This window comes from Vulpes vulpes, unplaced genomic scaffold, assembly GCF_048418805.1.
Source record: "Vulpes vulpes isolate BD-2025 unplaced genomic scaffold, VulVul3 u000000707, whole genome shotgun sequence".
NCBI lineage: Eukaryota > Metazoa > Chordata > Mammalia > Carnivora > Canidae > Vulpes > Vulpes vulpes.
This window is the reverse complement of record NW_027325785.1, coordinates 60,514-76,602: the sequence shown is the minus strand read 5'-3', so window position 1 is coordinate 76,602 and position 16,089 is coordinate 60,514. Positions and strand designations below refer to the sequence as shown.

The window sequence follows — 16,089 nt, the reverse complement described above, 5'->3', positions numbered from 1 at the left end:
CATTTTTGTAAGAGAAAAGCCACACACCTGCTTTTGAACGTGCAAGTCAATGGAGAGTCAGAGCTTAGCCCCATGTGGGTCACAGTTTGGGTATCTATGAAGGAAGTAGGAATCAACTGAAGTTTTCAGCTAAGTGTTTTCTCTGTGATATTTCCAATATATATTTTGTATTAAATATACATATGTGTGTGTGTGTGTTTCTGTGTATATTTGTGTGTGTGTGTTTTTTTTTTTATCCACATAAGGATTTTCTTGAAAATATCGAAGGAAGTTTACTTTCATCGGACCTCTACGAAAAATGGCTTTGTGTTCTTGACGAAGTCACTGAGAAGGAAAAAATAAATGCAGCCCGGAGGTAATGATGCAATAATTACTCTACTCTGGTCATGGCTCAGAAATACAGCCAATATACTATTAGGAAAATATTGGCTTCCTTCTTGCCACTTTGACCACTAAAATAACATTCAATGCCAAATGGTTTCTTTTTTTAATAATATATTTAATTGTTATTTATTTGTGTTCAATTTGCTAACATACAGAATAACACCCAGTGCTCATCCCATTCACCCTCATCCTCAGTGCCCGTCACCCATTCACCCCTACCCCCCACCCTCCTCCCCTTCCATCACCCCTAGTTCGTTTCCCAGAGTTAAGAGTCTTTATGTTCTATCTCCCTTTCTGATATTTCCCACACATTTCTTCTACCTTCCCTTATATTCCCTTTCACTATTATTTATATTCCCCAAATCAATGAGAACATACAATGCCAAATGGTTTCAATTCTTCTCACCCATGGAGGCCAGTTTCAGAATACAGGCATGCCTTATGGCTATTATTGTACTTCTCCTGACCTTATTAAGTAGACTCCTAAGCCGTTGTACAACTTCTCTTATATATGAAACTGGTAGACAAAAGTCAGTGGCCTAAGAGAGATGCCAGAGCATCAACAGCCCGGGTATAACCTTCAGTTTGTCAAACATTTAACCAGAGAGGGTTAGCTCAGAAATTGAATTCGATAAAACATATTTGTATACGTTAATGCCTGGAACTCTGCTACAGCAGGTTGTATACTGGATCTAGAGAGATGTTCTCTGCTCTCCGTCTCTATACTTCAAGCTGCTAAGTGCAATGACTTGCCTTATTCAAAAGTGCATCTTTCTGATTTAGGCTTCTAACACAGCTGCCAAAAGCGAATGTTGTTCTCTTGCGATACCTTTTCGGCGTGCTCTACAACATTGAGCAACAATCCTCATCCAATCAGATGACAGCTTATGATTTATCAATGTGTATAGCTCCAAGTCTGCTTTGTCCACCCATTTCCTGCAGCTTTGAATTGGAAGACAACTTGATTAAGAAGGTAGAGAGATCTCTCATATGTGTCCCCTGTGGTTTAGAATCCATGCTTTGAGTCTGAAATATGTAGTAGTAAATTCGAAGGAACAGTTCTGAAAAGTGCACATCTTCATTGCCTTCCTTGGAATGGCAGACTTCTTTATCCTACTCTGGTGGAATATGGGAAGGGGTGTTGTTAAATTGTGAAATGCAGAGCAGTTGAGTTGCTTCTTTCCCATCCAAGAGATTCAATACTAGACTCACTAAACAAAAGAGAGAGAGAGTGGCATAATATGATAGAAAAGACCTGGGCTTCGGAGTTTGACAAGCCAAGGTTCAACTCTCAGTCTGATCCTTGAGGAGGGAGATTGGAAATTTGGTCAAAGCCATGGCTTCCTCATGACCTCATGGTAACAACCCCCAGCTCCTGTGGTTCTTACTGGCACATCCTAGGTAACTCGGGCACTATGAGTGCCCATGGCTCCAAACACATTGGCCTTGCTCTGCAAGTTGTGGCTCTTTTAGAAAAATACTTGGCTACAGTTTTGCCTCTGCTACATCCGACAGAAACTAGTGAGATATTACAAAACATCCTAATGAAGCCACATATACCTAATAAGATGACAGCTTTTCCCCAAGCTCATGCTGAGAGCCAGCATTCGGCAAAGCAAGACATGAGTAGGGACTGTGGTTAGACAGACAGACATGTTTTCTCTCCAGACTTGTGATTTTTACTCAAAAACCAAGCAAAAGAAAACATCAAAAAAGAAAAATCCACAGGAATATCCACTTTCCAAAAAACATTCTTCCCTATTTTAGAAATGGATTTCATAGGATTTCATGTATGTTTTACACATTTTAATGAGATATTATCCTAAGTTACAACCCAATATTTTCTAGAAGAAAATTTTACACAATAACTAAAGTTTAAGAAGGCAGGTTACTTTGAAAGCTGTCCTAGTTTTAACGATGAAACCATTGGTATCACAATGTTAGGTATTAAACTAGGCCACAAAGTAGGAGTTTAGTCCACTGACTACTAGTATTTTAAAATCTGTACCCAAAGTACAATGGAAAGTATCACTCTAAGTTATCTTATTAGAGAACTTGGGTTTCTATATATTTTTATCAACTCTAAATTTTTCATAGAAGTCTTTCACAGTTTTGGTTAGATCCAAGGTTTATAAACAAAATGTGACCTATAACTCTTCCATATGAAAACGAGCACCCCACTGTGTTCTTTTTGCATTACAGGCTTCTCTCATACAGTTTATGATTGAAAATTGCTTGAAGATATTTGGCGAAGACATCACTTCTCTCTTGGGAGAGAATTCAAAGAATTGTCATTACAATGAGAAGGCTGCAGGTACTGTGGATAATTTAATAGGCTTTAGGGAGACACAGGCAGCAAGGTTGCCAGGGGTCATGGCAGATACTTAGCCCTGTTCTGGAGCCCAGAGCATGCCCAGGGCAATGATTCCCAGCTGCTCCTTCTTCTGAAGGCTGGCTAGCAGGTCAAGGGAGGTTTCACACTGTTGGAGACCCACGAAAGCTTAGAAACTTCAAGATGTTTTGGCAGTATTAGGAGATAGCATGGTATGATACAGTGTTTGGGGATTTTTTAAAACACAATTTTAAATGGATCCCACATCTATATTGTATTATATATGTAGATCAGCATATAATGCATAATTATTTCTTTCTACTTTGGTTGAAACCAGAGCATGGGACTTTTATTCCTCCTCCATCCTCTTTTTGATCAGTGGCTCTTGAGGCACCATAGGATTCCAGTGCTCTTTAAAATGAGTTGAAAAGAACCAGCATCATTGAGAGAAAAGGACTTGACTTGATGTCAAACAACCTCTCCAGAGTACAAATTCCAGTGCCCCCATTTATCAGCTATAGGACCTTTGGCCAATTACTCTAGCTCCGTATCACTTTATTCATGCCTAAAATGTGGATAAAAATAATGCCTAAATCTTAGAAGTGTTGTCAAGATTCAATAACATAAAGGATGTAAAAACATTTCTAAAATGCAAATAATAAAACTAGGAGAAGTTCCCCTGAGACTAGTGTGAGTATTATTGGAGCCTAGCTAATCACAGCTCACTGGCAACACCCCATTTTGTAAATAAAGTTTAGATTCAGAACCTGGAGACACATATCATCAATCCCTCCATACTTTTGATGTCTTCGTTTTACAACATATACCTCATTGTGTTCAGGAAATCTTTAGGGTAATCCATGTCATCAGGAATTAAGATGAGTCTAGTGCCAAGTCAGAGAATATGCTGGTGCAAGACAAGTGTTTGTTTTTCATGTCGTCAGTGACAGAAAAACAAACTGTTGAATCCAAGCCACTGAGAGTGATAGTGATTTCCAGAAGAGCACAACTGCAGAATGCTACCAAGTCCCCATGTGGTCCATCCACCTACATGTCTACAGTTTAGTAAGGCACTGAAGACTGGAATCTCCATAATGACACTTGACACCTCCTCTTTATTTTCCCAATGAATGAGAAATGAACCCCTTCCAAGACCCAGCTATTTGCATTCAAAAGATTTTCCTTGGTCCCATATATTCATATTGAGGATATCTTCCCACAAATTATCTCCTCTATCTTCAATGCCGACCATATCCTATGACATACTTTTTGAATTGTATTGTACTGTGTTGTGTTGTTTCCTTTTTATGGATAATAAAAATAATTCCATAGCTCAGTAGGTTAGACAACCATTTCTTTGTTTATGATTCACATAACCCTTCAGTGGAAGCTCATTTGATCAGTTCTGGTTTCAGCTGAGGTCACCTGTGCACTTACAGTTAGCCTGCAGCTCCTGTCGAGCTAACCTAGGTTTCTGTGTATTGGCGCTGGCTTTCAATTGGTCCCCATGTCTTCCATAAGATAGCTTCTCCTCCTTTCATATGGTGGAGGAAGATTACCCAGAGGCAAGAGGGACTTTTCAAGAGTTAATGTGGGAGAGGACTGTGCAAAGGACCACGCCAAAGGTGGTGGTTTTCAAGACAAGGAGGCATTATTTCTTGAGACCACACATCATAAAACTCACAGCAGCACTACTACCACACATATCCTTTCCTTCACTGGCTTTTCATCCTCAGTTCTGTACACCAGCATTTCCTAAGGGGTATTCCAAGTAGGGTAGGAAGTATCTTTGAAATACTAATTTTTTTTTTTACCTGAGATATTCCTTCCCTCATCCTGCTTCCTACCTTAAGCTGCCTTCAGAGACAATTAAATCACCTCCTCAGGGCATAGAAGCAAGAGGAGAATATGAGGAAAAGGGATCTCCATGTTGCTTATGAGTTTTACAGTGTTAGCTTTAAAGGAAACAGAAATGATTCATGGCATAGAGTAGAAGATTTCGGTGGCAATCTCACGGGAAAAAAGCCTAAAACCTTGGTAGGTACATGGGATATCTGCACCATTTCCTGCATGGAAACCAAATGGAAGCAGAAAATCCTCACAGAATAGTGAGCTGACATGTCTAAGAACTATGGGGCCCTCTATGTCCATGCAGAGTTTCTAATACCTCAACATGGAACATGTATCTCCATCAGTCCCAGAATAGTATGGAAGAAATAAAAAGCCACTGGGTGTGAAAGACATGCCTCAGCAATAAGAGTACAGGCCAATTTCCCAGGACCAGAGAGCAGTTTGGACACCTCAGCAACTATTTATATACATCAGTGACACAGAGCAATTAGATAAGTGGCACTTCACCATTTTACAACTTGTCCTGCACCAGAAGACTCCGGAACATAGACACACTCATGGGGGCAATTAAGAAAACCTAAATCACTACCAGTCTCAGAACAGAGAATCAAACTAGGCATCAAGTGAGCTATTTAGAACTACAGAACTGTACATTTCTGAATCATGCCAGCGTGTAGACGGGGATTGCTATCAGTGCATATAGAATATAGGATCCATGCATTGTTTTCCCTTTCCCAGGAAGGGTTCCCTTGTGAAATAGGTCTAGGAAATTCTTACTTTCCCAGTTTTCTTCCCCATATATTTCACATTATTCGACCCTTTTGAAGCGACCCCATTCATTAATGATCCTGGGAACATTTATTGCCTTGTGCTGAATAGTATCTTATATATTTAGTTTAACTTGGTGTAGACAGCATCATTTACGTTAAAGTTGAGCAAACCAAAGCTTTAAAATGCTGAGCTTGCTAAGTCGCAGAACCAAGATGCTTCTGGTGCAGTGCTGGCCCCACATGAGTGGAGGTGCTGATGCACGTAGTACATCCCAGAAAAGCCAAGTTGCCCAGCGTTTAAGGTTATTTGTTGAAATGTTCCTCATCTTTTTATCCTTCGACAGCTTGGCTCATCTGTTGACTCTTAAAGCAATCGGTTATTTAAGCAATGTTAAGGTATCTTCAAAGGAAAACATTCACTGCTGAGCAGTAGAAATTTGAACTCAGCTTTTCACTGCTGATCTCCTTTTCTTTGGAAAGTTCTTCCTTCAATAGGGAATGTTGAGTAGTTGAAAATCATCTCTGGAAACTGGTGGTCTATAAATGCATTCCTAACCTCTTATTGTTTTGCATTTTCTATGTTTTCTTTCAAGCCTTGTACTTGTGTGTAGGTGTATATATACATGTATGTTTGAGTGTGTGTGTGAGGAAGTGTGTTTCCACACTTCATTGTGGCTTAGGCTCTTTTCAGTAAATGTTAAACCTATTTAACCAAAAACATCATCTATGGGTGGGTTGGTGGGGTATGACAAGAGAACACAGCCACCACATAGCCAGCATGTGATGACTACTTCCCAAGGACCCTGACTGCAGAAAGTCGTCCTTGAAGATGGCCCAGAGCAGAGGAACCAGAGAAGTAGGGGTCAGGCAGATTGTGTCCTGAGAGGCAATTCCTTTGGATGGTAGAAACTTGAGCACTCAGAAAGCCAAGGAGAGAATCTGAGGCTGAGGGGAGCCTGGCTGTGAAAGCACAGGATTACCAAACTCAGCTTGATTTGCATACCAAAAACTTATAGCTTTTAAAATCAGAAAAAAATAAAAAATAAAAAAATAAAATCAGGTCTGATACCTGAACCCACTGATCACACCAGTAGAAAGCAAACATCTACAGTTTCAGTGCCTCCACATCAGTGTAATGGCAGTAACTGATGGCCAAGGAAATAATCACCCTGAGTCTGATCAAGTCCCAGGTTTACCCATCAGTCTGAATGTTATTGGCAAGAACTCACCAATGCCATGAGGATGCTGTTAGCCAATATCAGAACGTGGAGAGCTCTGCACAAGAAATGACTCAGTTTCCCTCTTCTAGCCTATACAATGAACATGCTGTATAATGGCAATGGTGAAAATATGTCTAAGTGAATTAAAAAAACACTAATCTCCCTTCTTCCTTAGATTCAGACCAGAACACCAAGGAAAGCAGTGCTTTCACGAACTCGGCATTTTGCCACTGTGCTGGCACTTGCCAGAACAACCAGTGCAGAGCTGCACTGTCTGAAAAACCAGGACAGCTCTTTGGAGTTTCCCTCACGGATATCTTTCATAAGGACAACTTCCCCTTCCCAATACTGGTAGGTCTCAGTATGGTCTTTTATTGCCTTCCTGAGGAGAGGGACCTCGGAGAGGCCAAGTGTCCTCATGCAAACCTACCCACAAATGGAGAAATCATTAGACAGCACCTGGCTTTGGCTGAGAACCTTTGCTAGTGTCATTTGATTTACCTCCTACAGAGTCATGAGACCAATACACAGAACGACGTTTTGTCCATTCCACTTCTTTCCACAGAGACCCATGTAGGCCTGTTCAGATCAGTCAAAATGGACTCTGTGTGCATGAATCATCTTCACATTCTGCTGTTGTCTTCCTGAACTCACAGTAGTCTCAGGTCTCCTTCAATGGAGTCTACTTAATCTAACAACTGAAAACATCTTACCTAAGCATAAAGACTCACCCTGAGGCATATATGAATCTGCTAATTCTAAAAGAGCATGTTAAATGACAGCCACAGAGTTTGGCCTGTGTTATCTGAAATCGGTATACTGAATTGTCAGTATGGAAACTGCGGAGTATCCAGGACATCTGCAACCCTGCACTAGATTTGGGAATGTTATCCTAGGTGTGAAGAAATTAACCACGTTAGTTCCATGCTTGCTACTACCCCAGTCCTTGCATCACAGCAATTTTAGGGGGTAGCTATAACTGTCATCCTCCACACATTATAAATGGATTAGAAAGTTTTCAGTACAGTTCGCATGTGCCCCAGGTCACACAATAGATCAGAAGCAGAGTAGGTTTCTGAACCCTTGGTCCATCTGACTCCAGCCCTTATTATCTTTCTACACTGCAGGGAGAGGGCATGAAGATAGAGCAAAGGACGGTTGAAAGACTCATGAAGGGAATGTAATCAGAGAATAAGAGAGCATTTGAGCTATTCTTTTAAAGAGGAAGGGAAATAGAGATAGTAGGATTGGAGGATACAATCACTTAAAGAGGAATCAACTAATGGGAAATGAGTATACAAAAGATTTCCATATATGGGGAAGTGCATCTATGGAAGGGAATAATGAAAAAAGACTGATAAAGTAGGAGACCCGGCGAGGATTCCACAAGACCTTGAAACACGGAAGCTTGATTTAAAAGTAAATTCAATGAAAAAATCTGATTTAAATAAGTGATTACAAAGTTTCAGTGTATGACTGTAACGTGGATTTTGGGTAGAAACGATAGAGACACATTGACTAAAGAATCTAAATTGACTTTACTTCTGCAGCTCTAAAACTGTATACCATCCGATAGCCTAGCTCTTTCAAAAAGGAAGCAAGCTTTTGCTCTGGGCTTGAGATATGAAATGCCATATACTCTTCTTTTTTTCCTACATTATATGCTTTCCTTTATCAATCAAAAAGGACCACTCATGGAAGGCATCTTCAGAAAATCAGCCAGTATAAAATCATGCAGAATCCTAAAAGAGAAACTAAATTCTAGGCACAGAGTGAACTTGGACAGTGAATCTGTTCTTCTGGTACCATCTGTTTTAAAGGTGGGGAAAGTTCTAGCTTTATCCACATATGAGTTACTCAAGCTGTGATGGTGTCTTTCATTATGATTGCCCAAGAACCAACATAGGCATAACTGATTAAGAACTGGTCAGATGGAAAACACTTCATGAAATAAAAATTTAAGGAAGATACTGTAGAAGGAAAAAGCCCCTTACATTAGAGATACTTTCTGTTTTCACCACACACCTCCCACCTGAAGACTCCATGCAAAATACTAGTACTAATGTGACTACTATAATAATAAGAAATTTCAAAATATACATTGACACTTTCATAACGTTTACCAAAGAAAACATCCTGTTCCTGATGATTACCTCACCACACTCCTAATGAAGGCAGTTTCCAAAAGAAAAATCACATGAAAAATTTGAGAATAGATCTAGAAGTTCACAATAGTAAGCAAATGTTTACTTTATGAGGGATACAAAAAGGCTCAGTGAGGCGACCAAATCATTCTTAACCATCATTGTCTCCTGTTTCTTAGTGCCTTTTACTTTATAAGTCATGGAGGAAGGATTTCGCCATTTGTGTCTCCTTTCACCAGATCTTAGGTATCCTTTTGTTAATATTTGTGATGTCTAGCCCAAAATCCAAGGTTATAATGACACGGTAACCAGCTCTAGCTACATGCCTCTTTTGATAAATCTAACTTTTGGAGTAGGTGCAAGAGACAAAAGTACTTTGGTATTCTGAAAATTCAATAGAATGACTTAAAAACTAGATTAATTTGGAAATTATACAGCTACATCACAGATATCCCATTCTATTGCTAAAATGGTAATGGAGAAAGAAGTGAGAACTAGAACAAAGAATTTAATCCATTTACCTTGGCACTTTGCTAACAGCTCTGAACAAAAGTATGTGAAGGCAGTAATGATGGCACTCTTAGAACCAAGGTCATATTTGGTCCTTCCTTGTCACAAGTGGTCTTTCCTTGTCCCCCATTACTGTCCAACTATATGATAAATAGCAATACTCCCTGACCACTACTACACCGGGCTACAGTAAAACACACCAGTAAATATATATATATATATATATAGGCATCAAGACACAGGAGAAAGAATGATGATACATTAGGTACTCGAATAGCATGATAAGTGTTGCCCTCTTGAAGGTGCACACCTGCAATTGATGTTTCTAGCAAGGTTTAGTAGGGTCTTTTCTATTTCCGTGTTATAGGCACAGCCTAGGAGGATGGTGACCACGTGTGCATAGAGTTCTTAGACATTTCTGAAGCTTTCCCTACTTAAAGTTGACTAATCTTTGTGGAGGAACAGACTCTGCAACCTTGGCCTGAATAGTATGATGTCAAACTCTCTGGAGAATTGGTCTACACTAGAAATGAATACATCCACAGGAACATCATGAGTTTGCCATTAGACCATCTACTTTTGTATAGTTAAGGAAAGGAAGAATGAAGCAATTATGAGAGTAGCTTTTGTAGTAGTTTGCAAAAAAGCACACAAGAGAGTAAGTGCCATATGATAGAAGGGAGTTTGTCTTCCTTTCCACTGAAGCGTAGGCTCTGCTTTGATGCTTTCATTTTTGTTAGAGAAAATCCACAACCTGCTTTTGCACGTGCAAGTCAATGGAGAGTATGAGGTGAACTCCGTGTGGGTCACAGTTCGGGTATCTAGGAAGAAATTAGGGACTGAACTGAAGTTTTGAACTAAGTGTTTTCTCTGTGATATTTCCAATATATATTTTGTATCATATATACCTATATATTTGTGTGTGTGTGTGTGTCTGCGTCTGTGTGAATGTGTCTGTTTGCATGTATTGATTTATTTTTCTATCCACATAAGGATTTTCTTGAAAATATCGAAGGAAGTTTACTTTCATCGGAACTCTACGAAAAATGGCTTGGTGTTCTTGACGAAATGACCGAGGAGGAGAAAATAAATGCAGCCCGGAGGTAATGATTCAATAAGTACTCTACTCTGGTCATGGCTCAGAAATACAGCCAATATACTATTAGGAAAATACTGGCTTCCTTCTTGCCTCTTTGACCACTAAAACAATATTCAATGCCAAATAGTTTCAATTCTTCACACCCATGGAGGCCAGTTTCAGAATACAGGCATGCCTTATGGCTATTATTGCTCTTCTCCAGACCTTATTAATGTGGACTCCTTAGCCATTATACAACTTCTGTATATATGAAACTGGTAAACAAAAGTCAGTGGCCTAAAAGAGATGCCAGAGCATCAACAGTCTGTGGTATAACCTTCAGTTTGTCAATGATTTAAACAGAGTGGGTTATCTCAGAAATTGAATTCGGTAAAACATTTTTGTATACGTTCATGCCTGGAACTCTGCTACAGCAGGCTGTGTACTAGATCTAGAAAGATGTTCTCTGCTCTCCATCTCTATACTTCCAGCTGCTAAGTGCAATGACTTGCCTTATTCAAAAGTACATCCTTCTGACTTTAGGCTTCTAGCTCAGCTGCCAAATGTGAATGTGGTTGTCTTGCGATACCTTTTCGGAGTGCTACACAACATTGAGCAAGAATCCTCACCCAACCAGATATCAGCTTATGATTTATCAGTGTGTATAGCCCCAAGCATTCTTTGTCCACCTAATTGTGGCAGCTTGGAATTGGAAGAGAACTTCATAAAAAAGGTAGGGAGAGCTCTCATATGTGTCCCCTGAGGTTTAGAATCCATGCTTTGAACCTGAAATGTGTAGTAGTCAATTGGATGGATCAGTTCTGAAAAGTGCACATCTTCATAGGCTTCCTTGGAATTGCAGAGTTTGTTATCCTTCTGTGGTGGAATCTGGGAAGGGGTGTTGTTAAAGTGGGAAACGCAGGGCAGTTGAGTTGCTTCTTTCCCATCCAGGAGATTCAATACTAGACTGACTAAACAAAAGAGAGAGAAGAATGATGTAATATGGTAGAAAAGACCTGGGCTCCAGAGTTTGACAAGCCAAGGTCAGATCTCAGCCTTATCCTTGAGGCGGGAGCTTGTAACCTTGGGCAAAGCCATGGTTTCTTCATGACACAATGATAACAACCCCCGGCTTCTGTGGTCCTTACTGGCACGTCCTAGGTGCCTCGGGCACTATGAGCACCCATGGCTCCAAACACATTGGCTTTGCTCTGCAAGTCTTGGCTCATTTAGAAAAATACTTGGCTACTGTTTTGCCTCCGCTACATCAGACAGAAACTAGAGAGATATTCCAGAACATCCTAATGAAGCCACACATGCCTAATAAGATGACCGCTTTTCCCCAAGCTCATGCCAAGAGCCAGCTTTAGGCAAAGCGAGACATGAGAAGGGACTTCGGTTAGAGAGACAGACATGTTTTCTCCCCATCCCTGTGAGGTTTTACTCAAAAACAAAACAAAAGAAAACATAGAAAAAAAATCCACAGGAATATGCACTTTCCAAAAAATATTCTGCCCTATTTAAGAAATTGATTTCATAGGAATTTGTCTCTGCTTTATACATTTTAATCATATATTATACTAAGTTACATCCCAATATTTTCTGGAAGCAAATATTTACAAAATAAGTAAACTTTCAGAAGGTAGATTACTTTGAAAGCTATCCTAGTTTTAAGGTGTAACCATTGGTATCACAATATTAGCTATTAAATTATGCCACAAATTAGGACTTTAGCCCACTGACTAGTAGTATTTTAAAATCTGTACTCAAAGTACAATGGAAAGTATCACTCTATGTTATTTTATTAGAGAAATTGGGTTTCTATATATTTTTATCATCTCTGAATTTTTCATAGAAGTCTTTCACAGTTTTGGTTAGATCCAAGGTTTATAAACAAAATGTGACTTATAACTCTTCCATATGAAAAAGAGCACCCCATTGTGTTCTTTTTGCATTACAGGCTTCTCTTATACAATTTTTGTATGAAAATTGTCTGAAGATATTTGGCGAAGACATCACTTCTCTCATGGGAGATAATTCAAAGAGTTGTCATTACAATGAGAAGGCTGCAGGTACTGTGGATAATTTAATAAGCTTTAGGGAGACACAGACAGCAAGGTTGCCAGGGGTCATGGCAGATACTTAGCCCTGTTCTGGAGCCCAGAGCATCCCCAGGGCAATGATTCCCAGCTGCTCCTTCTTCTGAAGGCTGGCTAGCAGGTCAAGGGAGGTTTCACACTGTTGGAGACCCACGAAAGCATAGAAACTTCAAGACGTTTTGGCAGTATTAGGAGATAGCATGGTATGATACAGTGTTTGGGGATTTTTTAAAACACAATTTTAAATGGATCCCACATCTATATTGTATTATATATGTAGGTAAGCATATAATGCATAATTATTTATTTCTAGTAATAATATATAAATGTGCTCTGGTTGAAACCATAGCACGGGACTTTTATTCCTGCTCCATCCTCTTTATGATCAGTGGCTCTTGAGGCACCACAGGATTCCAGTGCTCTTTAAAATAAGTTGAAAAGAACCAGCATCATTGAGAGAAAAGGACTTGACTTGATGTCAAACAACCTCTCCAGGGTACAAATTCCAGTGCCCCCATTTATCAGCTATAGGACCTTTGGCCAATTACTCTAGCTCCGTATCACTTTATTCATGCCTAAAATGTGGATAAAAATAATGTCTAAATCTTAGAAATGTTGTCAAGATTCAATAAGATAAAGGGTGTAAAACACATTTCTAAAACGTAATTAATAGAACTAGGAAAAGTTCCCCTGAGACTAGTGTGAGTATTATTGGAGCCTAACAAATCACAGCTCACTGGCAACACCCCATTTTTTGTAAAATGGCGTTTAGATTCAGAACCTGGAGATACATATCATCAATCCCTCCATACTTTTGACATGTCTTCGTTTTACGACATATACCTCATTGTGTTGAGGGAAGCTTTTGGATAATCCGTGTCATCAGGAATTAAGATGAGTCTAGTGCCATGTCAGAGAATGTGCTGGTGCAAGACAAGTGTTTGTTTTTCATGTCGTCAGTGACAGAAAAACAAACTGTTGAATCCAAGCCACTGAGAGTGCTACTGATTTCCCAAAAGGCACAACTGCAGAATGTTACCAAGTTCCCATCTGGCATGCGTCCATCCACCTACATATCTACAGTTTATGAAGTCACTGAAGACTGGAATCTCCATAATGACACTTGACACCTCCTCTTTATTTTTCCAATGAATGAGAAATGAACCCCTTCCAAGACCCAGCTATTTGCATTCAAAAGATTTTCCATGGTCCCATATATTCATATTGAGGATATCGTCCCACAAATTATCTCCTCTATCTTCAATGCCGACCATATCCTATTACCTACTTTTTGAATTGTATTGTACTGTGTTGTGTTGTATACTTTTATATGGATAATAAAAATCATTCCATAGCTCAGTAGGTTAGACAACCATTTCTTTGTTCATGATTCACATAACCCTTCAGTGGAAGCTCATTTGATCAGTTCTGGTTTCAGCTGAGGTCACCTGTGCACTTACAGTTAGCCTGCAGCTCCTGTCGAGCTAACCTAGGTGTCTGTGTATTGGCGCTGGCTCTCAATTGGTCCCCATGTCTTCCATAAGGTAGCTTCTCCTCGTTTCATATGGTGGAGGAAGAGTACCCAGAGGCAAGAGGGACTTTTCAAGAGTTAATGTGGGAGAGGACTGTGCAAAGGACCACGCCAAAGGTGGTGGTTTTCAAGACGAGGAGGCATTATTTCTTGAGACCACACATCATAAAACTCACAGCAGCACCACTACCACACATATCCTTTCCTTCACTGGCTTTTCATCCTCATTTCTGTACACCAGCATTTCCTAAGGGGTATTCCAAGTAGGGTAGGAAGAATCTTTGAAATACTAATTTTTTTTTACCTGAGATATTCCTTCCCTCAACCTTCTTCCTACCTTAAGCTGCCTTTAGAGACAATTAAATCACCTCCTCCGGGCATAGAAGCAAGAGGAGAATATGAGGAAAAGGGATCTCCATGTTGCTTATGAGTTTTACAGTGTTGGCTTTCTAGGAAACAGAAATGATTCATGGCATAGAGTAGAAGATTTGGGTGGCAATCTCACGGGAAAAAAGCCCAAAACCTTTGGTAGGTACATAGGATATCTGCACCATTTCCTGCATGGAAACCAAATGGAAGCAGAAAATCCTCACAGAATAGTGAGCTGACATGTCTAAGAACTATGGGGCCCTCTATGTCCATGTAAGTTTCTTATACCTCAACATGGAACATGTATCTCCATCAGTCCCAGAATAGTATGGAAGAAATAAAAAGCCACTGGGTGTGAAAGACATGCCTCAGCAATAGGAGTACAGGCCAATTTCCCAGGACCAGAGAGCAGTTTGGACACCTCAGCAGCTATTTATATACATCAATGACACAGAGCAATTAGATAAGTGGCACTTCACCATTTTACAACTTGTCCTGCACCAGAAGACTCCAGAACATAGACACACTCATGGGGCAATTAAGAAAACCTAAATCACTACCAGTCTCAGAACAGAGAATCAAACTAGGCATCAAGTGAGCTATTTAGAACTATAGAACTGTACATTTCTGAGTTATGCCAGCGTGTAGACGGAGATTGCTATCAGTGCATATAGAATATATGATCCATGCATTGTTTTCCCTTTCCCAGGAACGGTTCCCTTGTTAAATAGGTCTAGGAAATTCTTACTTTCCTTTTGGAAGTCAAATGCCCCAGTTTTCTTCCCCATATATTTCACATTATTCGACCCTTTTGAAGCGACCCCATTCATTAATGATCCTGGGAACATTTATTGTCTTGTGCCGAATAGTATCTTATACATTTAGTTTAACTTGGTGTAGACAGCATCATTTACGTTAAAGTTGAGCAAACCAAAGCTTTAAAATGCTGAGCTTCCTAAGTGGCAGAACATGGATGCTTCTGTTGCAGTGCTGGCCCTACATGAGTGGAGGTGCTGATGCACGTACTACATCCCAGAAAAGCCAAGTTGCCCGGTGTTTAAGGTTATTTGGCGAAATGTTCCTCATCTTTTTATCCTTCGACAGCTTGGCTCATCTGTTGACTCTTAAAGCAATCGGTTATTTAAGCAATGTTAAGGTATCTTCAAAGGGAAACATTCACTGCTGAGCAGTAGAAATTTGAACTCAGCTTTTCACTGCTGATCTCCTTTTCTTTGGAAAGTTCTTCCTTCAATAGGGAATGTTGAGTAGTTGAAAATCATCTCTGGAAACTGGTGGTCTATAAATGCATTCCTAACCTCTTATTGTTTTGCATTTTCTATGTTTTCTTTCAAGCCTTGTGCTTGTGTGTAGGTGTATATATACATGTATGTTTGAGTGTGTGTGTGAGGAAGTGTTTCCACACTTCATTCTGGTTTAGGCTCTTTTCAGTAAATGTTAAACCTATTTAACTGAAAACATCATTTCTGGGTGGGTTGGAGTGGTATCACAAGGGAACACAGCCACCACATAGCCAGCATGGAATGACTACTTCCCAAGGACCCTGACTGCAGAAAGTCGTCCTTGAAGGTGGCCCAGAGCAGAGGAACAGAGAAGTAGGGTCAGCAAGTTGTTTCCAAAGAGGCAGATCCTTTGGATGGTAGAACTTGAGCAGTCAGAAAGCCAAAGAGGAAATTTGAGGCTGAGGGGAGACTGGCTGTGAAAGCAGAGGATCACCACACTCAGTTTGACTTGCGTACCAAATCCTTCTAGCCTTTAAAATCAGATCTGACACCTGAACCCA

The 16,089-nt window shown here is 39.9% G+C and overlaps 1 protein-coding gene across 1 annotated transcript; it reads left to right on the top strand.

Moving 5' to 3' along the window:
- Window positions 1-53: 53 nt before the first annotated feature.
- Window positions 54-10,318, top strand: LOC140597341 (rho GTPase-activating protein 20-like). Its single transcript, XM_072745558.1, has 5 exons — window positions 54-355; window positions 1,168-1,357; window positions 2,587-2,698; window positions 6,733-6,908; window positions 10,205-10,318. Exons 1-5 carry the CDS (start codon window positions 183-185, stop codon window positions 10,316-10,318), a joined length of 765 nt encoding a protein of 254 aa, XP_072601659.1. The 5' UTR covers window positions 54-182.
- The last annotated feature ends 5,771 nt before the right edge of the window (window positions 10,319-16,089 follow it).

What these genes read in the sequence shown, in the direction of transcription:
- LOC140597341 (XM_072745558.1), top strand. Translation starts at nt 183, where the DNA reads ATGTGTGTGTGTGTGTTTCTGTGTATATTTGTGTGTGTGTGTTTTTTT. An exon ending in TTACAATGAGAAGGCTGCAG is followed by an intron (nt 2,699 to 6,732) that starts GTACTGTGGATA and finishes CTTCTTCCTTAG; the next exon opens with ATTCAGACCAGAACACCAAG. An exon ending in ACTTCCCCTTCCCAATACTG is followed by an intron (nt 6,909 to 10,204) that starts GTAGGTCTCAGT and finishes TATCCACATAAG; the next exon opens with GATTTTCTTGAAAATATCGA.